Raw genomic sequence first — 22,795 nt, 5'->3', positions numbered from 1 at the left:
TGGGGAGACTCCTGAACGGGGGGACAAGAGGGCTCAGGGGGCGCCGGGCTGAGGAAGCTGGACCCTGGTGTAACTTTGGGTTCTCTGCGCTAACCTGATGGCTCTTACCCTACGGGGTGAATGTCCCTGCAGCTCCTGGGGGGGGGGGGGCCTCGGCTCCCTTTGGGGGACACGGCTCGCTGAGGGGCCCAGCGCAGGCGGAGCTGTGGAGGGAGCTCACGGCGTGAAGCCGGGGGGCTGAAGAGCCTGAGGTTCGGTCCCAGGAGGGGGTGAAGCCAAGGGGCAGCTGACCCTAGTGACAGCATCACGGACTGACAGGTCGGGCCCACTCTTGGCCCCGTGCGGTCCGTGGGGGGGACCCCCTTCAGCGCGACAGCCCTTCTCGGGGGTCCACTCTCTCTCGGGGTCAGGCCCCTCAACCTCCTGGAGCCGCACCTCTCTGAGCCTTAGCACGTCTGTCGCTGCCGTGGGCCCCCTCAGGGAGTCCACTCGCTCCGGACCCCCGGGGCCTCCACCCCCCAAAGGGGACGATGCCCCCCCCCCCCTGTTCTCTAGCCCGGAGCGACTCTCAGTCGGCGTAACACAGGAGGGTTTAGTGAGCGTCTGAACAGGACTTTGGGCCCAGAGATTAAACCAATTGTCCCAGTGCAGCTGGAGACAGACCCCGGGGACGTGATAAAACGTGGCAGCCCCAGAGGGGGCCGCTTCCCAGCACCGGGCGAGGGGTCCCTGCATACCCAGCCCCCGCGCCCCACCCCAGAGGGGGCCGCTTCCCAGCACCGGGTGAGGGGTCCCTGCATACCCAGCCCCTGTGCCCCACCCCAGAGGGGCCGTGTCCTGGCGAGGGGTCCCTGCATACCCAGCCCCCGCGCCCCACCCCAGAGGGGCCACGTCCCAGTGCTGGGTGAGGTGTCCCCAGATACCCAGCCCCTGCGCCCCACCCCAGAGGGGCCGTGTCCTGGCGAGGGGTCCCTGCATACCCAGCCCCCGCACCCCACCCCAGAGGTGGCTGGGAACTCATCCTAGATTTAACCTGGCCCCTCTGGGGGTACGTTGGGGGGTTTCTTCCTTCTGGAGTATATTGCAGAGAAATGTAACCAATAAATCTCATTTATTTAACCCTCGTTTAACCCCTGAATCTCAGCCTCTTTATTCCAGAGACAAATCCCCGGGCTTTTCACAAGGCTGGGCAGAGCCGGCGCCCCCTAGAGGGGAAAGGCCCCGTGCCCCATTCCCTGCCCCCTGAGCCAGCCAGTCCCTGCCCTGGGGCCGGGTGGGAGCCGGCGCCCCGTAGAGGGGACAAGCCCCCTGCCCCGCCCCCCTTTCGGGACAGGACTACATTTCCCAGGATGCACCGTTCTCTCGCCCCCCCCCCCCCCGCCCATGTGCCCTCCGAGCTGCAGCTTCCCCTTTCCCGGCTCCGCTGCGGCCCGGGGGCGACCTGCACCATGGCCTCGGGGCTGCGCTACCCGGGCAAGGTGGCCGTAGTGACCGGGGGCAGCCGGGGCATCGGGGAGGCGATCGTCAGGGAGTTCGGTGAGGGGGGGGCGGGCCCGGGAGGGGGGAGCAGAGCCCTGCGGGGGGGGGGGAGCTGGGGATCAGGGCATGTGTGGTTGGGGGGGGGAGTCGGTATATTGCAGGATGGTGGATGTGGGTGTCGGGGGGGGGGGGGGGCTGCAGGGCCGGGGGGGACTGGGGTCCGGGGGGAGCTGGGGTCCGGGGGGGGGGGGGAGACTCCAGGGCTGGGCTCCTTCCGTCTTGGATCTTCCTGGACTTTGTCCGTCTGTCCCGTGTCCGCCCGGCCGCTCACTGACCCTGGGAGTTGCGGGCAGCAGTGAGATTTATGTGCCTTGCGATGTGTGGGGCTGGCCAGCAGGGGGCAGCAGAGACCCATCGTCTCCCAGGAGCACTGCTGCGGGGAAGCTCGCAGCGCTGGGGGGAGGGGGGAAGTTCCCGTCTGGGGACACTGCTGTGGGGAAGCTCGCAGCGCTGGGGGGAGGGGGGAAGTTCCCGTCTGGGGACACTGCTGTGGGGAAGCTCGCAGCGCTGGGGGGAGGGGGGAAGTTCCTGTCTGGGGACACTGCTGTGGGGAAGCTCGCAGCGCTGGGGGGGGGGGGGGGGGGTTACTGGCGCTGGTGTTTTTGATGCTAACTTTATTCTCTCATACCCCTCCCCCATTGTGCCCTGCTTTTTCTCCTCCCCCCTTTGTCCCCCTCCTGGCCCCCTCTTTCCCCTGTCCCCCCAGTTCGGCAGGGGACTCACGTGGTCTTCTGTGCCCCCGAAGCTGAAGGTGAGAAATCACTCCCCACTTTTCTGGGTACCCTCACGCCGCATGTTGGGAGCTCCGGGCTGGGGGCGCTGGGCAGGGGATGTGGGGTGCTGGTTTGGGGGGGTGGATATTTCTCTCAGCCCCCAAATCTGTCCTCCCCCCTGTGATGGGTGCGCCCCCCCCCCCCAGTGTCTGCGGTATCCGGCTCCTCCCCACTCCTGGATACCCCCCCCCCCGTGTTTGGCTGTCCCCACCCTCCTTTTGCCTGCCCCCTCCTGGGATCCCACCTCCCCTGGTGTCCAGCCTCCCCCCGGGCTGTCACCATCCCCTCCTTTCCCTTGCAGGGGCTGCGGGGCGGGCACTGGAGCAGGCGCTGCGGGACTCGGGGGGCCCCGGAGACCCCCATTTCCAGCCCTGTGACGTCACCAGCGAACGGGACATCCAGGTGGGCAGGGGGGTCTGTCCCAGTTGGAGGGAGGGGGCAGATGCTGCAGGGGGGGCATTGTCCCCAGGCCCCCCCCCCCCCCCAGGCTTTCTGTGGCGGGATGGGCAGTGCCCGGGTGTGGAGGTCGGAGTCACCTCAGCGTGGAACCTAACGGGTCAGATTCCCCCCACCTCTGTCCTGCCCCCCAACACCCCTCCCCTCCTCCTGCCCCCTGCTTCCCCCCTCCCTGCCCCAACTCCCCCTCCCCTTACCCCCACCCCAACTCTCCCCACACGTGCTCCCCCTACACCCTCCCCACAACCCCCCCACGTGCTCCCCCTGCCACCCCTACCCACAACCCCCCCCCCCATTCTCTCTCACCCAGGCACTGATCGCGGTGACCCGGGAGCGTTACGGACGCATCGACTGTCTGGTGAACAACGCCGGACGCCGTGAGTCGCCCCGATCATTGGGGGGGGGGTGTCCCTGGGCCCATCCTGGAATTGGGGGTGGAACCCCTGAGCTGGGGGCAATTAGGGGACACATGGGCCCCGCTGTCCTGTTGGAAGGGGAAATGGAGATCTCCGGGTCTGAGCTTCGGGGGGAGGGGGGGGCGTTTTCAGGGGCCTGCGTCCTGCTTTTCACACCCCCTCCCTAGATCCCCCCGAAGAGCAAATCGACGACGTCACCTCCCAGCATTTCCGGGAACTTCTCGAGGTCAACTTGGTCGGCTACTTCCTGACAGCAAAGGTGAGAGACGCTCCTGCCCTCCACCCCAGAGCCAGCCGCAGCCCAGCGCCGGGGAGGGTCCCCGTATAACCACCGCCCGCGCTCCACCCCAGAGCCAGCCGCAGCCCAGCGCCGGGGAGGGTCCCCGTAGAACCAGCCCCTGCACCCCCCCAGAAGTGGCTGCATCTCCCCCACCTCCCTCTCATCTCTCCGGTGCAGTTCGCCCTGCCCTATCTACGGGAGACCCGGGGCAACATTATCAACATCTCCAGTCTCGTTGGCATCATCGGACAGAGGCAGGCTGTTCCCTACGTCGCCACCAAGGTACCGGCAGAATCAGGGAGAGAACCCAGGAGTCCTGGCTCCCAGCCCCACCCCCCCGCTCTAACCACTAGCCCCCACTCCCCTCCCAGAGCCGGGGAGAGAACCCAGGAGTCCTGGCTCCCAGCCCCCTTCCTCCCACCAATAGCCTCCACTCCCCTCCCAGAGCCGGGGAGAGAACCCAGGAGTCCTGTGCCTCTAGCCAATGCTGATCAGACGTTTGGGGGCTGGGTCTATTCCGAGTGACCTCCCCTCCCCCCCGGGGCCTGGTGTTTGGGGGGGGAGTGTATCTCAGGAGCCCCTCGAGCCGGAGTCTGTCCCCAGGGCGCAGTGACGGCGATGACGAAGGCCATGGCGGTGGATGAGAGCAGATACGGGGTGCGAGTTAACAGGTATCTTATGAACCCCAACCCCCCCCATGCACACACAACTTCAGGGCTGGGGGGAACTGCTGTGCGGAAGCTCGCAATGTCTGGGACAGTCACCGGCTGGGGGCACTGTTGTGGGGAAGCTCGCAGCACCCCTGGGGGTGTCACAGGCTGCGGGCACTGCCGTGGGGAAGCTCACAGCATCCGGGACACTCACTGCCTGGGGGCACTGCTGTGGGGAAGCTTGCAGCATCCGGGACAATCACTGCCTGGGGGCACTGCTGCAGGGAAGCTCACAGCATCTGGGACAGTCACTGCCTGGGGGCACTGCTGCGGGGAAGCTTGCAGCATCCGGGACACTCACTGCCTGGGGGCACTGCTGCGGGGAAGCTTGCAGCATCTGGGACAATCACTGCCTGGGGGCACTGCTGTGAGGAAGCTTGCAGCATCCGGGACAATCACTGCCTGGGGGCACTGCTGCGGGGAAGCTCACAGCATCTGGGACAGTCACCAGCTGGGGGCACTGTTGTGGGGAAAGCTCTCAGCACCCCTGGGGGTGTCACAGGCTGGGGGGCACTGCTGCAGGGAAGCTCGCAGTGTCTGGGACACTCACTGCCTGGGGCAATCACTGCCTGGGGGCACTGCTGCAGGGAAGCTCGCAGCGTCTGGGACACTCACTGCCTGGGGCACTGCTGTGGGGAAGCTCACAGCCCTGGTCTCTTGGTCAGGAAGGGGTAAGAATTTAAGGGCGGGGTCAATACCAAATGATTGTGGTTCCTCCCCCCCCCCACACCACCACCACTACTCCAGTATCTCTCCTGGGAACATCTGGACCCCCATGTGGGCGGAGACAGCCGGGCAGACGGCCAATCCGGAGGCCACGATCCAGGCTGGGAAGGATGCCCAGGCAAGTGCATTATGGGAAAAGGGAGGGGGGGAGGGGTTTGCCATAACCCAGGTGAGGGGAAGGGCTGGGGCTGGTGGAAAGGGGGCATCTCAGGGGGGGAGGAGGAAACTGCGGAGTTGGAGGGGAAAAGTGAGGTGGTGGGCGGATCTCCGAGAGGGGCTGGCATAGGTGGGGGCATAAGTGGGAGGGCAGAGGAGGGGGGCCGGGTCGATGGGGCACTGGAGGGGCAGGTGGTATCTCAGTGGGGAGCAGGGGGCTGGAGGGGGATCTCAGTGGGAGGGTGGAGGAGGGGGCCCAGGTCGATGGGGCACTGGAGGGGCAGGGGGGATCTCAGTGGGGGGGGCAGGGTGAGTGGGGAGCAGGGGGGGCAGGGTCAGTGGCTGATCTCTCTCCGTCCCCCCACCCCCCCAGCTGCTGGGCCGGATGGGCACGCCGGAGGAGTGCGCCCTGGCAGTGATGTACCTGGCTGCCGACGGCACCTTCTGCACCGGGATCGACCTGCTGCTGAGTGGGGGGGCCGAGCTGGCCTATGGCCCCAAGAGCTGGCTGGGCCCCAGCTAGGGGGCAGTGGGGGAGCCAGGACACCTGGGTTCTCTCCCTGGCGCTGGCTCGGAGTTTGCCAGGAGGGTCCGTACCTCCGAGTTATTCGCATTCAAAATGCTTCACGGAGCTGAGCGTAAACGCTGCTGGTCATTTCCCACCCTCTGCACTCACTAGGCCCCACTCCCCCTCCCAAACCTGGGGAGAGAACCGAGGAGTCCTGCCCCCCCGCTCTAACCACTAGCCCCCACTCCCCTCCAGAGGCGCCAGAGGCTGAGGGTCTTTGTGGCAGTGGTTGCCTCTGGAGGGGTTCTGGGCAGCGAGGGGGCACCCCAATCTCCACTGTGGGGGTCTGGGTAGTGATGGGGGACCCCAATCTGTGTGGGGGGTGGGGTCTGGGCACCAACAGGGGACCCCAAGCTCACATGGTTAATAAAGATGATTTGCAAACAAATATGGTTTCCATTGTTTTTTATTCAGGGGTACGTGTCTCCTCACCGCCAGCTTCGCACGGCCGTGCCGGAGGAGCTGCCCGAGCGGGGCCCTGGCTCCTGCGAGCGGCGGCTCGACCTGCTGCCGCTTTCGCCGCTGCGGTTCCGGGCCCCGGGCTGCGCTGGTCTCGCACGGCGCCGGAGCCCTGTAGCGCCGCGGATCGAAATCGCCTCTCCGCTCAGGGCTCTAGCCAAGAGTTTGAAAAGAGCCGGCGGGCCCGTGACCGTTGCTTTTCAATCCGTGTCGGAGCCCGGGGGGCAGTTCCCGAAGCCGGGGAGAAAGCGAATGTTGGGGCAATATTTAAAAAGGGGGACCCGGGTCGTTGTCGGCCTGACCTCGATCCTGGGCACGACAGTGGAGCAGCTGATCCAAGACTCGCAGGGGAACATAATTAATGCCGCGCAACTTGCGTTTCTGGACAATGGAGCCTCTCAGACTAACCTGGACCCTGGGACGCTTCCACCGGGGATCCCCGCGTGGGAGCAGAGAGGTGGATCGGCCTCTGGCTCTGGCCGGGGGGCGAATCCTCCGCCCAGCTCTGGGGCCTGCAGTGCTGGGGGGATGTGGCGAAACGGCAGAGGGGCCGGAGAAGAGCCAGGGGGACGAGTGAAGGGTTTGTAAACCCGCCGGAGGGTGAGAGACGCCAGGAACTCCAGTTGTCGCGGAGACGGTTCGGGGGGGACTCGACCCCCGGCTCTAGGGAACGAATATTTCATCACAGGCGCCTCAGGCGGGCAGAGGCAGGTCGAACCCGGCCCCATGGCTGGACGTTGGAGTGAGATGAACCATAGGCCGGAAAGGGGGCGCACGTGGCGAGGAATGAACCCTCGGACCGGCTGGCCAAGGGCCCCGGGGGCTTCTCGGGCGCTGGCCGCTTTGAAATCCAGGTTGGCCGTTGTGAGGGGGCCCCGGATACCCAGCCCCCGCGCCCCACCCCAGAGGTGGCTGCAGCTCCAGCCCCCTGAGGGCCGGCTGGGGAAGATAATCGCTCAGTAAATGTATTACAGGTTCTGATCTCAGGGAGCCTGGGTCCCCTCGCTCGTTAGGGGAGCAGGCTGGGGGTTAATTAACACAGTCCCCCAGGGCAGTGGGTGGCTAATTATGTCCCCAGCTGCTAAGCACGGCAGGTGCTTCTCATCTGGGGGCAGCTGATCTGCCCTGGGGGGTGGGGGGCTACATGTCACTGAGGGGGGTCTCCCCTTGGAGGAGTGGGGGGCCGTGGCACAGCTGTGGGGGAGGGGGGCCGGCCCAGCCTGGGAAAGGGAAATCTCAGGGAGTCCCATGAGCCAGAGCCCTCCCCCTGCCCCCCAGATCCCGCCTAGCCCCCAAACCTGGGGAACAGCAGCCCCCTGCCCCCCAGCCTGGGGAACAGCAGCCCCCTGCCCCCAGCTCCTCCCTGCCCCCCAGCCTAGGGAACAGCAGCCCCCAGCTCCCCCCTGCCCCCCAGCCTGGGGAATAGCAGCCCCCTGCCCCCCAGCTCCTCCCTGCCCCCCAGCCTGGGGAACAGCAGCCCCCTGCCCCCCAGCCTGGGGAACAGCAGCCCCCAGCTCCCCCCTGCCCGGGGAACAGCAGCCCCCTGCCCCCCAGCTCCTCTCTGCCCCCCAGCCTAGGGAACAGCAGCCCCCTGCCCCCCAACCTAGGGTATAGCAGCCCCCTGCCCCCCATCGCCCCCCAGCCTGGGGAACAGCAGCCCCCTATCCCCCAGCTCCCCCCTGCCCCCCAGCCTAGGGAACAGCAGCCCCCTGCCCCCAGCTCCTCCCTGCCCCCCTTGCCCGGTACCAGGCGGATCAGCCCACGCTGGGTGAGGAGGCGGGGCGGGGCCAGCGCCATGCCTAGGGGGGAGCTGCCTTCCCATTGGCTACAGCGGGGGGTGTGGGGGGCGGGAGCGGGTGTGATTGGACGGCCCCCCCCCCGCCCTCCCCCCAAAATAAGTAAGGGGGGAACAGGGCTCCTCTGCAAAACCCAGGGAGGGGAAGGAGGCACGGGGGGGGCTGCACCCCTGCCCTGCCCCACTCCCCATCCCCCTGCCCCACTCCGCCCCCCATCTCTTCCCTCCTGAGCCCTCCCCCCGGGGGGGGGGGGCGGAACCTTCCACGCGCCGCCGTGGCCCGGCCCGGTCCCATTAATCCGCGGCACCGGCCATGGCAGCGGCGGGGGTTCGAGCCCGGATCGGGGCCGCTGGGAGGGTGAGTCCAGCCCCCCCCCTGAGTCCGCCCCCCCGATCCGTAGCCCCCCCCAAGCCCCGCCTCGCCTGTGCCCCTCACTCCCGACCCACAGCCCCTGCGAGCCCGGCCCTGGGCTCCCCCCCCCCCCCCAGGGTGACCGGACAGCAAGTGTGAAAAATCAGGACGGGCGTGGGGGGTAATAGGAGCCTATATAAGAAAAAGACCCAAAAATCAGAACTGTCCCGATCAGATCGGGACATCTGGTCACCCTCCCCCCTCCCAGCCGGTGCCCCTCATTCCCGACCCGCAGCCCCTGCTAGCCCGGCCCTGGGCTCCCCCCTCCCGCTCTCACCTGAGCGACTCTCTCACCTTGAACGTTTTGTTTCCGCCTTTCAAGGACCCGGGGGGCTGGCGTGATTCCTGCGCGGGGGGGGGGGGGGGGGGGGATAGACGAGCCCTGGGGGCTGGGAGCGGCCCAGGGAGCCCGGATGCGGCTGATCCAACTTCCCCCCAGCTGGGTTGGGGCAGGCAGGGGAGAGTGACCTGAAGTTACCCAGTTTTCACTGTCCCGGGCTAGTCCGCGCCGTGCAGCCAGCGAGGCTGCGAGACCCGGTGGATAGAGCTGGGTTTAGTTCTCGGCTCGGCCACGGGCAAGTCCCTGCTGTGCCTCAGTTTCCCCACCTGTAAAATGGGACAGGTGGTACGGCAGGGGCACCGGCTGGGCTCATAGGGGGCAGCGGGTCAGGAGTGAGGGGGACTGGCAGGGTTGGGGAGAGCCCAGGGCTGGGCTAGCAGGGGCTCTGGGTCAGAAGTGAGGGGCACTGGCAGGGGTTTGGGGGTGGGGAGCCCAGGGTAGGGGGGCTGTGACTCAGGAGTGAGGGGCACTGACAGGGCTGGGGAGAGCCCAGGGCTGGGCGAGCAGGGGGCTGCGGGTCGGGAGTGAGGGGCACCGACAGGGCTGTGGGGGGGGGGAGCAGGGCTGGGCTAGCAGGGGCTGTGGGTCAGGAGTGAGGGGCACCGACAGGGCTGGGGGGCAGGGCTGGGCTAGCACGGGGCTGTGGGTCGGGAGTGTGGGGCACTGGCAGGGCTGTGGGGAGCCCAGGGCCGGGCTAGCAGGGGGCTGTGGGTCGGGAGTGAGGGGCACCGACAGGGCTGTGGGGAGCCCAGGGCCGGGCTAGCAGGGGGCTGTGGGTCGGGAGTGTGGGGCACTGGCAGGGCTGTGGGGAGCCCAGGGCCGGGCTAGCAGGGGGCTGTGGGTCGGGAGTGAGGGGCACCGGCAGGGCTGGGGAGAGCCCAGGGCTGGGCTAGCGGGGGGCTGCGGGTCGGGAGTGTGGGGCACTGGCAGGGCTGTGGGGAGCCCAGGGCCGGGCTAGCAGGGGGCTGTGGGTCGGGAGTGAGGGGCACCGACAGGGCTGTGGGGGGGGCAGGGCTGGGCTAGCAGGGGCTGTGGGTCGGGAGTGAGGGGCACCGACAGGGCTGGGCTAGCAGGGGCTGTGGGTCGGGAGTGAGGGGCACCGACAGGGCTGGGCTAGCAGGGGGCTGCGGGTTGGGAGTGAGGGGCACCGACAGGGCTGTGGGGGGGCAGGGCTGGGCTAGCAGGGGCTGCGGGTCGGGAGAGAGGGGCACCGACAGGGCTGGGGGGGCAGGGCTGGGCTAGCAGGGGCTGTGGGTCGGGAGTGAGGGACACCGGCAGGGCTGGGGAGAGCCCAGGGCTGGGCTAGCGGGGGGCTGCGGGTCGGGAGTGAGGGGCCTCCCAGTGCACCGGCCTTGAGTCCGGGATGGGCTGGTTGGACACTCTGGTGACCCCTCCCCCCCATCAGCGCGTGGTCGGGGGAATATGGGTTTCCCCAGCAGGCCTGGCCGCCGGCTGGCTGAGTGGGGCTGCGGGGCTCGTTCAGGCCATGGGCCTGCGGGCCGCTAACGAGGGCGGCCGCGGTCACGTGGCAAAGGGGTGAACGGAGCCCCATGCTCAGGCTCCAGGGCTGGAGAATCTGGCTGGCGAAGGTCAGGAGGGAACGGGGAAGCGGGTCGTCCCCGAAAGGGCCACTAGGGGGCGTTGCTTGTAATCTCTGGCCGGGCAGCTGGATGGGCCCCTTGGCCTGAGCTAATAAGGCCACCCCTGGGTGTTTCAGTGAGGTGCCCCTCACTCCCGACCCGCAGCCCTGCTAGCCCAGCCCTTCCCCCCCCCAGCTGTGCTGGTGCCCCTCACTCCCGACCCGGAGGTGGCTGCCCCAGGGCAGTGTGGGGCAGGGGCTGGGTGTGGCGATGGCTCCGGGCCCCGCTGCCATGGCTGCCCCACGGAGCCGCGCTGGGGGCTGGCGCGGAGCCAGGCGCTCCGGAGGTCCACGGCCAAGGGCACAGAACTATCGCCCTGCTCCAGTGCATGCCGGGAAAGTGTGGGAGGGGTGTAAGCTGGTGCCCTCTGGTGCCAGGCCGGGCAGGACAGGGCGTGGCTGCAGAGGACAGAGGGTGGGGTCCCCTCACGCCAGGCTGGGGAGATGGGGCTCGGCTGTAGGGGCTGGGGGGCGGTGCCCCATAGCACTAGGCAGGGGTGCAGATGGGGGGGGGGGCAGGGAGAGTGGTGCCCCCTAGTGCCTGGCTGGGGAGAGGGTCTTTGTCAGCTCAGGGAGCCCCCAGCCCTGTGATCCAGGCCCTGCTTGTCCTCAACTCCCGGCCCCTCCCCGAGCCAGGGAGAGAACCCAGGAGTTCTGACCCCCAGGCCCCCCCCCACTCTAACCACTAGACCCCCCCTCCCCTCCCAGAGCTAGGGAGAGAACCCAGGAGTCCTGGCTCCAAGCCCCCTCCTCCCCCATATCTTTATCCCTTTCCTCCCCTTTCTTTCCCCCCCTTGCACGGAAATAAACTACCCCCCCATGTTCCCATATCCCTCCCCAGCCCCAGTGCTCCACTCCCACTACTGACAACCCCTCCCCCCCCGACATGAACCCAGGCGTCCGGGGGACGGGGTGGTGGAATTTACCAATTTATTACGAGCCCACATGTTGGGGGGCTGGCGGGGCATCGGGGGGAGCATGTGGGGGGGGGGGGTTGGCTGCAAACCCTGCTGTGGTGGGAGGGAATTTACCACTTTACCATAAACGCCGTGGTAGGGGTTTGGGGGGTGGGTCGCGAACCCAGGAGTCCGGGGTGGGGGAAGGAGTTGACTGTGAACACACACGCTGGAGGTTTGGGGGTGGGGGCTGCAAACCCAGGAGTCCAGGGAGGAATCTACCAGGACCCCAGGCCTGTGATTCTGGGGGGTGGGGGCACTGACACTGAACCCAGGCATCCGGTGCCGCGGGGGAGAAACTTACCGGGGACCCAGGCGTCCGGCTGGCTTGCACCCCGGCACGTTGGGGGGCGACAGCCCCGGGGTCTCTGCTGCGTGGTCCCCGGCTCCGTGTCTCCTGCCTGGAGGCCAGCACGGCTCAGTGGGGAGCGAAGTCCAGGCGGGGGGGGGGGACGGGGACGCAGGGGGACGGACGCGGCTGATCCTGCTGGCGGGGGCAGGTTCCCACGCCTGGCGCTGCCAACTGCATCCCTAATGAGGGGCCCTGTGTGGGGGGCCTGGCACGGCGCCCGTGGTGCCCCCGAGGAAGGACCGCCCCCCCTCCGCCCGGAGCCGGGTTACACATTAACCCCATGTTTGCTCAGATGGGGAGAAACGGGGTCAGAGAGTGATGGGCGGGGCAGCAGGGGGCGCTCTCCCCCAGCAGGCAGGGCTGGCCCCAGGCCGGGGGACCTCTCCAGCCTGCACCCCGGGAAATGGGGGCTCCCTTAGCCCCTGCCACCCCAGCCACTCATCCCTCTGTCCCGCAGGTTTTGCCAGGTGGATTCTGTGCCGCCCTGGACCGGCTGCTGCCCGTCGGCCCCTGGAGACCCATCAGCACCTTCTTCAAGGTTAGTGCCAGCCCGGACACCTGGGTTCTCTGTGTCTAGTAGTTAGGGGGCGGGGGGGGGGGCTGGGAGCTGGGACACCTGGGTTCTCTCCCTGGCTCTGGGAGGGGAGTGGGGTCTAGTGGTTAAAGCAGGGGGGGCTGGGAGCCAGGACTCCTGGGTTCTCTCCCCGGCTCTGGGAGGGGAGTAGGGTCTGGTGGTTAGAGCCAGGGGCCAGGACGCCTGGGTTCTTTTCCAGGCCTCAGACCTGCGGGTGGACTTGACCAATGAGCCGAAGACCAAGCCGGAAGTGGGGCAGCTGCAGTTCGGGAAGCACTTCACCGACCACATGCTGACGGTGGAGTGGGACCGGGAGCGGGGCTGGGGCCAGCCCCACATCAAACCCTTCCAGAACCTGAGCCTGCACCCGGCCTCCTCCGCCCTGCACTACGCTGTGGAGGTGAGTTGGGGGGGGCTATTCCCGGCCCCTGCGATCCCAGGGGGGCGGTGTCGCAGCCTGGGCAAGGGGGCCCTGGATAACCAGACCCCACCCCAGAGCCAGCCGCATCCCAGCCCGGGCGAGGGGTGCCCAGATACCTCCCCCAGAGCCAGCCGCATCCCAGCCTGGGCGAGGGGTGCCCAGATACCTCCCCCACCCCAGAGCCAGCCGCATGCCAGCCCGAGCGAGGGGTGCCCAGATACCTCCCCCACCCCAGAGCCAGCCGCACCTCTGTGCCAGGCGAGGGGGCCCCAGACCCTCCCACCAGAGGGGCCGAGTCCCAGCCCCATGCTGACGGTGTCGGCTCTCCCCAGCTCTTCGAGGGGATGAAGGCTTTCCGGGGCCCGGATCAGCGTGTCCGTCTCTTCCGCCCCCTGATGAACATGGAGCGTATGTCCCGCTCGGCCGCCCGGGCCAGCCTGCCGGTGAGTGACCCCCCGAGGCCTCCTGCATGGGGCCGTGGGGCCCCCGGCCACCAGTTATACCCTCCCCCTGCTGGGGGAACTTCAGGGGGGGCTGGGAGCCAGGACGCCTGGGTTCTCTCCCTGGCTCTGGCAGCGGAGTGGGGTCTGGTGGTTAGAGCAGAGGGGGGCTGGGAGCCAGGACTCCTGGGTTCTCTCCCTGGCTCTGGGAGGGGAGTGGGGTCTAGTGGTTAGAGCCGGGGGGGGGGGGGGCTGGGAGCCAGGACTCCTGGGTTCTCTCCCCGGCTCTGGGAGGGGAGCGGAGGGGGAGCTGGGAGCCAGGACACCTAGGTTCTCTTCTGGCTCTGGGAGGGGAGTGGGGTCTAGTGGTTAGAGCGGGGGTAGGGGGGCTGGGAGCCAGGACTCCTGGGTTCTCTCCTGGCCCCGGGGGCTTCCCCGTCTCTCCAGCGCTGCCCCCTCTCCCCCAGCCCTTCGACCAGCTGCAGCTCCTGGAGTGCATCCGCCAGCTCGTGGCCCTCGACCAGGACTGGGTGCCGCACTCGGACAGCGCCAGCCTCTACATCCGGCCAACCTTCATCGGCACCGAGGTGGGGAGCCCAGCCCCTGGGGCGCACCGACGTTCCCCCCTCCCCACGGGACTGGCTGGGGGGGCCACATCCCGCCTGCATCCAACCTTGCGACACCCACGCCCCCAGATCTGTCTCCCGCCCGCGTCCCCCTGCGTCCCCCCTGTTCTGTCTCCCGCCCGCGTCCGTCCCCCCCCACGCCCCCCAGATCTGTCTTCTGCCCGCCTCCCCGGTGCTGCCGGATCTGTCTCCGGCCCACGTTCCCCCGGATCTGTCTCCCGCCCGTGTCCCTCCCGCGCCCCCCAGATCTGTCTCCCGCCCACGTCCCTCCCGCGCCCCTGGATCTGTCTCCCGCCTGCATCCGTTCCCCCCACACCCCCAGATCTGTCTCCCACCAGCGTCCCCCTGCGTCCCCCGGTTCTGTCTCCTGGCCCGCGTCCCTCCCACGCCCTCGGACCTGTCTCCCTCCGCGCCCCCGGACCTGTCTCCCCGCCCGCCTCCCCCCGCGCCGCTGGATCTGTCTCCGGCCCACGTCCCCCCGGATCTGTCTCCCGCGCCCGCCTCCCCCCGCGCCCCGGATCTGTCTCCCCCCCACGTCCCCCCAGATCTGTCTCCGCCTGCCTCCCCCCAGATCTGTCTCCCACCCGCATCCATTCCTCTCCACGCCCCCAGATCTGTCTCCTGCCCGCCTCCCCCTGCGCCGCCGGATCTGTCTCCGGCCCACGTCCCCCCGGATCTGTCTCCCGCCCGTGTCCCTCCCGCGCCCCCGGATCTGTCTCCCGCCCACGTCCCTCCCGCGCCCCTGGATCTGTCTCCCTCCTGCGCCCCCGGATCTGTCTCCCGCCCGTGTCCCTCCCGCGCCCCCGGATCTGTCTCCCGCCCACGTCCCTCCCGCGCCCCTGGATCTGTCTCCTGCCCCCGGACCTGTCTCCCCCCCGCGCCCCCGGATCTGTCTCCCGCCCGCCTCCCCCCGCGCCGCTGGATCTGTCTCCGGCCCATGTCCCCCCGGATCTGTCTCCCGCCCGCCTCCCCCCGCGCCCCTGGATCTGTCTCCTGCCCGCGTCCCCCCGGATCTGTCTCCCGCCTGCCTCCCCCCAGATCTGTCTCCCACCCGCGTCCATTCCTCTCCACGCCCCCAGATCTGTCTCCTGCCCGCCTCCCCCTGCGTCGCCGGATCTGTCTCCGGCCCACGTCCCCCTGGATCTGTCTCCCGCCCGCGTCCGTTCTCCCCACACCCCCAGATCTGTCTCCCACCAGCGTCCCCCTGCGTCCCCCCGGTTCTGTTTCCTGCCTGCGTCCCTCCCACGCCCCCGGACCTGTCTCCCTCCTGTGCCCCCAGATCTGTCTCCCGCCCGCGTCCGTTCCCCCCCCATGCCTCCAGATCTGTCTCCCGCCCGCCTCCCCCCGCGTCCCCAGATCTGTCTCCCGCCCGCGTCCCCCCGGATCTGTCTCCTGCCTGCGTCTGTCCCCCCCACGCCCCCAGATCTGTCTCCCACCCGCGTCCTCCTGGATCTGCCTCCCGCCTGTGTCCCCCCATGACCCCGGATCTGTCTCCTGTCTGCGTCCCCTGCGCCCCCATATCTGCTCCTTCCCTGGCACCCCGACTCTAGGCTCCTCCAGCCTTGTACTCCTTGACCTTTTGAAGGCCCCCACCCCGCCGCCTGGGCCCTGGTGTGGGGCGCGGCCGTGGGGTGCTGGGATTCTGACGCTTTGCTTCCCCCCGGCAGCCGTCCCTGGGGGTGTCCCGTCCCGGCCACGCTCTCCTTTTCGTCATCCTCTCGCCGGTGGGGGCCTACTTCGCCTCCGGCCCCATGGGCGCCGTGGGGCTGCTGGCCGAGCCGCGCTACGTCCGTGCCTGGTTGGGGGGCGTCGGTGACTACAAGATGGGGGGGTGAGTATGAGCTTCCGGGCCCCCGCCTGCTGCTAGGGGGCGGTGCCCTCCCACCCCACGCCCCGGCTCTGCCCTGTCTGCCCCCGCCTGCCGCTAGGGGGCGGTGCCCTCCCACCCCACGCCCCGGCTCTGCCCTGTCTGCCCCCGCCTGCCGCTAGGGGGTGCTGCCCTCCGGGCCCCCGGCCGTGTCCCCCTCCCCCGACCTGCCACTAGGGGGCGCTGCCCTCTGGGTCCCCGGCCATGTCCCCCTCCCCCCACCTGCCACTAGGGGGCGGTGCCTCCATTCCCCCGGCCATGTCCCCTCCCCCCTCCAGCCACTAGGAGACGCTGCCCTCCAGGCCCCTGGCCGTGTCCTCCTCTCCCCACCTGCCACTAGGGGGCGGTGCCCTCCCACCCCACGTCCCGGCTCTGCCCTGTCTGCCCCCGCCTGCCACTAGGGGACGGTGCCCCTTCCCCCTCGGCCGTGTGCTCCTCCCCCCGCCTGCTGCTAGGGGGTGCTGCCCTCTGGGCCCCCGGTCATGTCCCCTCCCCCCCTCCACCTGCTACTAGGGGGCGGTGCCCTCCCTCCCCATGCCACAGCCGTGTCCCCCTCCCCCCCTCCAGCCACTAGGGGGGCGCTGTCCCCTGCCCCATCCCCCTCTCCCCGCTAGCCACTAGGGGGCGCTGCTGTCCCTTTCTGCCCCCCCCAGCCCTGCCTCGTCTCCCCCTGCCCGCCACCAGGGGGTGCTGCCCTCCCCCCCGCCGTGCCCCCCTCTCTGAGGGTGCCGCCCCCTGCGTCCCCAGGAACTACGCCCCCACCATCCTGGTGCAGGACGAGGCGGTGCGGGCCGGGTGCCAGCAGGCCCTATGGCTCTACGGGGACGATCACCAGATCACCGAGGTCGGCACCATGAATATCTTCCTCTTCTGGACGGACCCGCAGGGCGGTGAGAGCCGGAGCTTCCTGCCCCCCCCCTCCCCCGGGGGGGTCCCCGAGTGCCCTGTGTCCCATCCCAGGAGGGTCCCCCTGTACCCCTCTCCTGCCCCAGGGGGTCCCCCTATGCCCACCCCCCACCCGGGGGGGTCCCTATACCCATCCCCCACCTAGGGGGGTCCCCGAGTGCCTTGTTCCCCATCTCAGGGGGGTCCCCCTATACCCATCCCCCACCCAGGGGGGTCCCCAAGTGCCATGGCTCCACCCTGGGGGTCCCTCTATGCCCATCCTCCATCCCAGGGGGGCCCCCTATACCCATCCCCCGCATCCTGCCCCACAGGGATCCCCGAGTGCCCCGCTCCATTTCCTGTCCCAGGGGGGTCCCCATATACCCGTCCCCTATGCACGCCCTACAGGGGTCCCCGCGTGCCCTGCCTCCCACCCCAGAGTCAGCCGCATCCCAGCACCGGGGAAGGGGTCCCTGTATACCCAGCCCCCGCCCCACCCCACCCCAGAGGGGCTGCGTCCTGGCGCTGGCAGGAGCCGGGCCGGGATGGGGGCGCGTGTGAAGGGGTTTTTCTTTTCCAGACCTAGAGCTGGTGACCCCACCGTTGAACGGCATCATTCTGCCCGGGGTGACCCGGCAGAGCCTGCTGGACTTGGGGCGCAAGTGGGTGAGTGGGGGGGCGGATCGGAGGGGGAGGGGGGCCTCTCCTTTCTCCCACTCGCAGACTGGGGACGGGGGACTCCCCCCTCATCTAGGAGCCGGCGGCGCGAAAGGACCAGGTTTCTGGGGGTCGCTGAGCCCCCCCCGCGTGAGCTCTGCCCCAGCGATTCCCGGGGGGCCAGTCTTTGGCCACTGCGATTTGGGGGCCCGGGGGGGGGGCGGTGGAGGAGGGGGAAGCTGGGAAGCTCTGAGGGGCCACTTTGCGGCCAAGGGGAGCCTGGGAGGGGCTTGGGGGCTGGAGCAGAGTAGGGAGGGCGGCTGGGGAACCCCCACTTGGGCAGACCCCTGCCAGGGCTAGGCGAGGGTTTGGGGGGCCCGGCCGACCCCTTGGGCACCTTCAGCATGGTGGGGTTTAATTCTGCCTCTGCCCCAGGGGGGAGCCGGTCAGTTTGCTCCTGGGGGTGACACTGGCACAGGACCCCACAGCACACGATCCCCAGCTCCCCCACCTGGCACCAGGGGGCGCTGCCCTCTGTCCCCTGCCCCCGTCTCCCCCGCCTGGCACCAGGGGGCGCTGCCCTCTGTCCCCTGCTCCATCTCCCCCACCTGGCACCAGGGGGCGCTGCCCTCTGTCCCCTGCTCCATCTCCCCCGCCCGGCACCAGGGGGCGCTGCCCTCTGTCCCCTGCTCCATCTCCCCCGCCCGGCACCAGGGGGCGCTGCCCTCTGTCCCCTGCTCCATCTCCCCCGCCTGGCACCAGGGGGCGCTGCCCTCTGTCCCCTGCCCCGTCTCCCCCGCCTGGCACCAGGGGGCGCTGCCCTCTGTCCCCTGCTCCGTCTCCCCCGCCTGGCACCAGGGGGCGCTGCCCTCTGTCCCCTGCTCCATCTCCCCCGCCTGGCACCAGGGGGCGCTGGCCTCTGTCCCCTGCCCCGTCTCCCCCGCCTGGCACCAGGGGGCGCCATCCTTCATCCTCTGCCCCTCCCCCAATCGTGCCCCATCTCTCCTGGCACCCGGGGGTGCTGCCTCCGTGCCCCTGACCCTCCCCTCCCCCGCAGGGCGAGTTCAAGGTATCCGAGCGCAGCATCACCATGGCCGAACTCCTCCGGGGGCTGCGGGAGAAGCGGGTCCGGGAGGTGTTCGGCTCGGGCACGGCCTGCGTCGTCTCGCCTGTCAGCCACATCCTGTACCAGGGCAAGGTGGGGCGCGGGGATGACGGGCCCGCCGGGCGAGCTGGGGGTGCGGGGGGGGCTGGGTCCGATGGGGGGTGGGGGTGGGGCCGGGCTGGGGGGAGCCAGGTGGGATGAGGGGCGGGGGGGCCGGCTGGGGGGAGCCGGATCCGATGGGGGGCGTGAAGGGACTGGGCTGGGGGAGCCGGATCCGATGGGGGGCGTGAAGGGACTGGGCTGGGGGGAGCCGGATCCAATGGGGGACGGGGGGGAGACTGGGCTGGGGGGAGCTGGGTCTGATGGGGGGTGGGGGGGGTCACCGGCTTGGGGGGAGCCAGATCTGATGGGGGGCGGGGGGGACTGGGCTGGTGGGAACTGGATCCGATGGGGGGAGCTGGGTCTGATGGGGGGGCACCGGGCTGGGGGGAGCCAGATCCGTGGGGGGCGGGGGGGACTGGGCTGGGGGAAGCCAGGTCCAATGGGGGGAGCTGGGCTTGGGGGAGCCGGGTCCAATTGGGGGCGGGGGGGCTGGGTCTGATGTGTGGCGGGGGGCCGGCTGGGGGGAGCCAGGTGCGATGGGGGGCGGGCGGGACTGGGCTGGCAGGAGCTGGATCCGATGGGGGGAGCCGGGCTGGGGGGAGCTGGGTCCGACTGGGGGGAGCCGGGTCCGATGGGGGGCGGGGGGGCCGGCTGGGGGGAGCCAGGTCCGATGCGGGGGACCGGGCTGGGGGAAGCCGCATCCGATGGGGGGAGCCAGGACCGATGGGGGGGGGCCAGGCTGGGGGGAGCCGGGTCCGATGGGGGGCCGGGTGGGCCGGGCTGGGGGGAGCCAGGTATGATGGTGTCTCGTCTCCTTCCAGAACTATCCCATCCCCACCATGGAGAACGGCCCCAACCTGACCAAGCGGTTCCTGAAGGAGCTGACAGACATCCAGGTACCGGCCCGTGGGGGGGGGCTGGGGTTAGTGCTGGGGGGTGGGGGGGGACAGTGCTGGGGGGGGCAGTGGGGAGGGGGTCAGAGCCCTGGGGTGGTGTTTTAGGTGTATGGAAAAGATCCGGCCCCAGAGCAGGGACTGGCTGGCTCAGGGGGATGGGGAATGGGGCTCGGGTCCTGTCCCCTCTGGGGGCGCTGGCTCCCCCCCGCTCTGACCCCCCCCCCCCCCCGTCTGTCTGTCTGTCTCCTTGCAGTACGGCCGCGTGCCCAGCGACTGGGTGCTGCCCGTCTGAGCCGGACCGGACCCCCCCTCCATTGGAAACGGGGGGGGGGGCTTTGGCTTTAACACTCCCCAGAGCAACCCCCCAGCTGCCCCTCGTGCTCCCCACCCAGCCCAGACCACCTCCTCCCCCCACTCAGCCCAGGGCCCCTGTCCTGGCTACCCCCCGACCCAGCTCCCCTGGGGCAGAACCAGACCCACCCCGGGAGGATCCAGCCGCCCAAAGATCCCAGCCTCCAGGTCTCCCTTCGGGGGGACACGGGGCATGGGACAGCCCCTCCTTTCAAAGTGCAATATAGAGAGAGAGCGCCCCTGGGATTCCCCTGTGCCCGGTGCCTGCGTCCCCCCCCACCCCGAACTTCCCTCTGCCCGTGTCCCCTCCCCCCCCGGACTTCCCTCTGCCTGGTGCCCGCGTCCCCCCCCCCCCCGGGATCCCCCTCTGCCCGGTACCTGCGGCCCCTCCCCCCCACAGGATCCCCCGTGCCTGTGTCCCTACCTCTCCTGCTCGGGGCCGGATGGATCGGGACCGTGTCAAGCCCCACCCCGCCAGCACCAGCCGAGCCGAGCGACTGCTGGGGAATCCCGCCAGGCTGGGCGCCCAGGAGCAGTGCATTATGGGAGACCGGATCGACCAGTTGCAATGCCTTCTGGGTAAATTATCCCATCATGCAATTTTTACCCCCCCTACACACACCACGCCCCATCCAGCAGCTGGAGGGTGGGCTGAGACCGCCCGAGCTAGCCCGGCTCCGCTGGCCCGGGCGGGGGGGGCGAGCGAAATGCCGGGCGCTGACCCAAAAAGCTTTTCTATTAAACTCAATGAAACCAACCGGCTGGGTCCAGAGTCTGTGTCGGGGGATGGGGGACAGCGGGTGCTACAGGAGTCGTGTCCCCCCCTCCCACTGAGATCAGGGCCCCATCGCGCCAGGTGCTGTACAAACACCCCCCCGACTGAGATCAGGGCCCCGTCGCGCCAGGTGCTGCATGGGAACCATGACCATAAGGCAGGAGGGGTTAGAGAGGAACTGGGCTGGAGGAAAGGATTGAGGGGGGAGTTAGGGGATGGAGGGGGATGGCCCATAGCTCAGTGGGGGGGGGCATTGCCCCATTTCTCCCCCACCCCCAGCATTGCTCAGCCCCTGTGGCCCAGGGCCCAGCCAGAGCTCCATGCCCCCAAACAGCCCCTGGGGGGGGGACGGACACGGGGCATTTCCCCTCTAGGGGCGCCGGCTCCCACCCGGCCCCAGGGCAGGGACTGGCTGGCTCAGGGAGGCAGGGAATGGGGCGCGGGGCCTGTCCCCTCTAGGGGGCGCTGGTTCCCATCCATCCCCAGGGCAGGGAGTGGCTGGCTCAGGGGGGTGCGGAATGGGGGGTGGGGCCTTTCCCCTCTCCCCCGGTGGCTGAGCTGTGGGGTCCTCTCTTCTGATGGAGCCCCCCACTTCCCGATCGGACACCCCCCCTCGCTGGGGCTGGCCGCCTTCCCTCCACCGCTCCTGGCCTCCCTCCTCCAGCTTTTCTTTTGTCTTGTCTTATTCTTCTATTTCTTTGGGCCGGGGCTGGGACTGGGCCGGGGCTGGGACCGGGCCGGGACCCTCCCCTGCCTGTCGCTTTTGCTCATTCAGCTTTCAAATGTCTCTTTCTTTCACGGTTTTCTCTTTCTGTCTTTCTTTGTCTCCATTCATAGAATCATAGAATCATAGAATATCAGGGTTGGAAGGGGCCTCAGGAGGTATCTAGTCCAACCCCCTGCTCAAAGCAGGACCAATTCCCAACTAAATCATCCCAGCCAGGGCTTTGTCAAGCCGGGCCTTAAAAACCTCCAAGGAAGGAGACTCTACCACCTCCCTAGGTAACGCATTCCAGTGCTTCACCATCCTCCTAGTGAAATAGTGTTTCCTGATATCCAACCTAAACCTTCCCCACTGCAACGTGAGACCATTGCTCCTTGTTCTGTCATCTGCCACCACTGAGAACAGCCGAGCTCCATCCTCTTTGGAACCCCCCTTCAGGTAGTTGAAGGCTGCTATCAAATCCCCCCTCATTCTTCTCTTCTGCAGACTAAACAATCCCAGTTCCCTCAGCCTCTCCTCATAAGTCATGTGCTCCAGACCCCTAATCATTTTTGTTGCCCTCCGCTGGACTCTTTCCAATTTTTCCACATCCTTCTTGTAGTGTGGGGCCCAAAACTGGACACAGTACTCCAGATGAGGCCTCACCAATGTCGAATAAAGGGGAACGATCACGTCCCTCGATCTGCTGGCAATGCCCCTACTTATACAGCCCAAAATGCCATTAGCCTTCTTGGCAACAAGAGCACACTGTTGACTCATATCCAGCTTCTCGTCCACTGTGACCCCTAGGTCCTTTTCTGCAGAACTGCTACCCAGCCATTCGGTCCCTAGTCTGTAGCTGTGCATGGGATTCTTCTGTCCTAAGTGCAGGACTCTGCACTTGTCCTTGTTGAACCTCATCAGGTTTCTTTTGGCCCAATCCTCTAATTTGTCTAGGTCCCTCTGTATCCGATCCCTACCCTCTAGTGTATCTACCACGCCTCCTAGTTTAGTGTCATCGGCAAACTTGCTGAGAGTGCAGTCCACACCATCCTCCAGATCATTAATAAAGATATTAAACAAAACCGGCCCCAGGACCGACCCTTGGGGCACTCCGCTTGAAACCGGCTGCCAACTAGTCATGGAGCCATTGATCACTACCCGTTGAGCCCGACGATCTAGCCAGCTTTCTATCCACCTTACAGTCCATTCATCCAGCCCATACTTCTTTAACTTGGCAGCAAGAATACTGTGGGAGACTGTATCAAAAGCTTTGCTAAAGTCAAGGAATAACAAATCCACTGCTTTCCCCTCATCCACAGAGCCAGTTATCTCATCATAGAAGGCAATTAGGTTAGTCAGGCACGACTTCCCCTTGGTGAATCCATGCTGACTGTTCCTGATCACTTTCCTCTCCTCTAAGTGTTTCATAATTGATTCCTTGAGGACCTGCTCCATGATTTTTCCAGGGACTGAGGTGAGGCTGACTGGCCTGTAGTTCCCCGGATCCTCCTTCTTCCCTTTTTTAAAGATGGGCACTACATTAGCCTTTTTCCAGTCATCCAGGACCTCCCCCGATCGCCATGAGTTTTCAAAGATAATGGCCAATGGCTCTGCAATCTCATCCGCCAACTCCTTTAGCACCCTCGGATGCAGCGCATCCGGCCCCATGGACTTGTGCACGTCCAGTTTTTCTAAATAGTCCCGAACCACTTCTTTCTCCACAGAGGGCTGGTCACCTTCTCCCCATACTGTGCTGCCCAGTCCAGCAGTCTGGGAGCTGACCTTGTTTGTGAAGACAGAGGCAAAAAAATCA

The 22,795-nt window shown here is 67.9% G+C and overlaps 2 protein-coding genes across 2 annotated transcripts; both read left to right on the top strand.

The window, feature by feature from the left end:
• Positions 1 to 1,448: 1,448 nt before the first annotated feature.
• Positions 1,449 to 5,798, top strand: HSD17B14 (hydroxysteroid 17-beta dehydrogenase 14). Its single transcript, XM_065421056.1, has 9 exons — positions 1,449 to 1,536; positions 2,246 to 2,290; positions 2,614 to 2,714; positions 3,079 to 3,145; positions 3,352 to 3,443; positions 3,642 to 3,746; positions 4,068 to 4,135; positions 4,922 to 5,018; positions 5,430 to 5,798. The coding sequence occupies exons 1-9, from the start codon at positions 1,449 to 1,451 to the stop codon at positions 5,577 to 5,579; spliced, it is 813 nt and encodes a 270-aa protein (XP_065277128.1). The 3' UTR covers positions 5,580 to 5,798.
• Positions 5,799 to 12,350: 6,552 nt separating this feature from the next.
• BCAT2 (branched chain amino acid transaminase 2) lies at positions 12,351 to 19,442 on the top strand. Its single transcript, XM_065420931.1, has 9 exons — positions 12,351 to 12,551; positions 12,905 to 13,015; positions 13,480 to 13,599; positions 15,306 to 15,469; positions 16,253 to 16,395; positions 16,971 to 17,056; positions 18,105 to 18,245; positions 19,076 to 19,150; positions 19,404 to 19,442. The coding sequence occupies exons 1-9, from the start codon at positions 12,441 to 12,443 to the stop codon at positions 19,440 to 19,442; spliced, it is 990 nt and encodes a 329-aa protein (XP_065277003.1). The 5' UTR covers positions 12,351 to 12,440.
• The last annotated feature ends 3,353 nt before the right edge of the window (positions 19,443 to 22,795 follow it).

Source organism: Emys orbicularis, chromosome 21, assembly GCF_028017835.1.
Source record: "Emys orbicularis isolate rEmyOrb1 chromosome 21, rEmyOrb1.hap1, whole genome shotgun sequence".
Classification (NCBI taxonomy): Eukaryota; Metazoa; Chordata; order Testudines; family Emydidae; genus Emys; species Emys orbicularis.
This window is presented reverse-complemented; position numbering and strand designations above follow the sequence as displayed.

Coding starts and splice junctions, on each gene's coding strand:
- HSD17B14 (XM_065421056.1), top strand. CDS start 1,449: ATGGCCTCGGGGCTGCGCTACCCGGGCAAGGTGGCCGTAGTGACCGGG. Junction 3,146..3,351: donor GGTGAACAACGCCGGACGCC/GTGAGTCGCCCC, acceptor CCCCCTCCCTAG/ATCCCCCCGAAGAGCAAATC. Junction 5,019..5,429: donor AGGCTGGGAAGGATGCCCAG/GCAAGTGCATTA, acceptor CCACCCCCCCAG/CTGCTGGGCCGGATGGGCAC.
- BCAT2 (XM_065420931.1), top strand. CDS start 12,441: ATGCTGACGGTGGAGTGGGACCGGGAGCGGGGCTGGGGCCAGCCCCAC. Junction 15,470..16,252: donor GGTGACTACAAGATGGGGGG/GTGAGTATGAGC, acceptor CTGCGTCCCCAG/GAACTACGCCCCCACCATCC. Junction 18,246..19,075: donor ACATCCTGTACCAGGGCAAG/GTGGGGCGCGGG, acceptor GTCTCCTTCCAG/AACTATCCCATCCCCACCAT.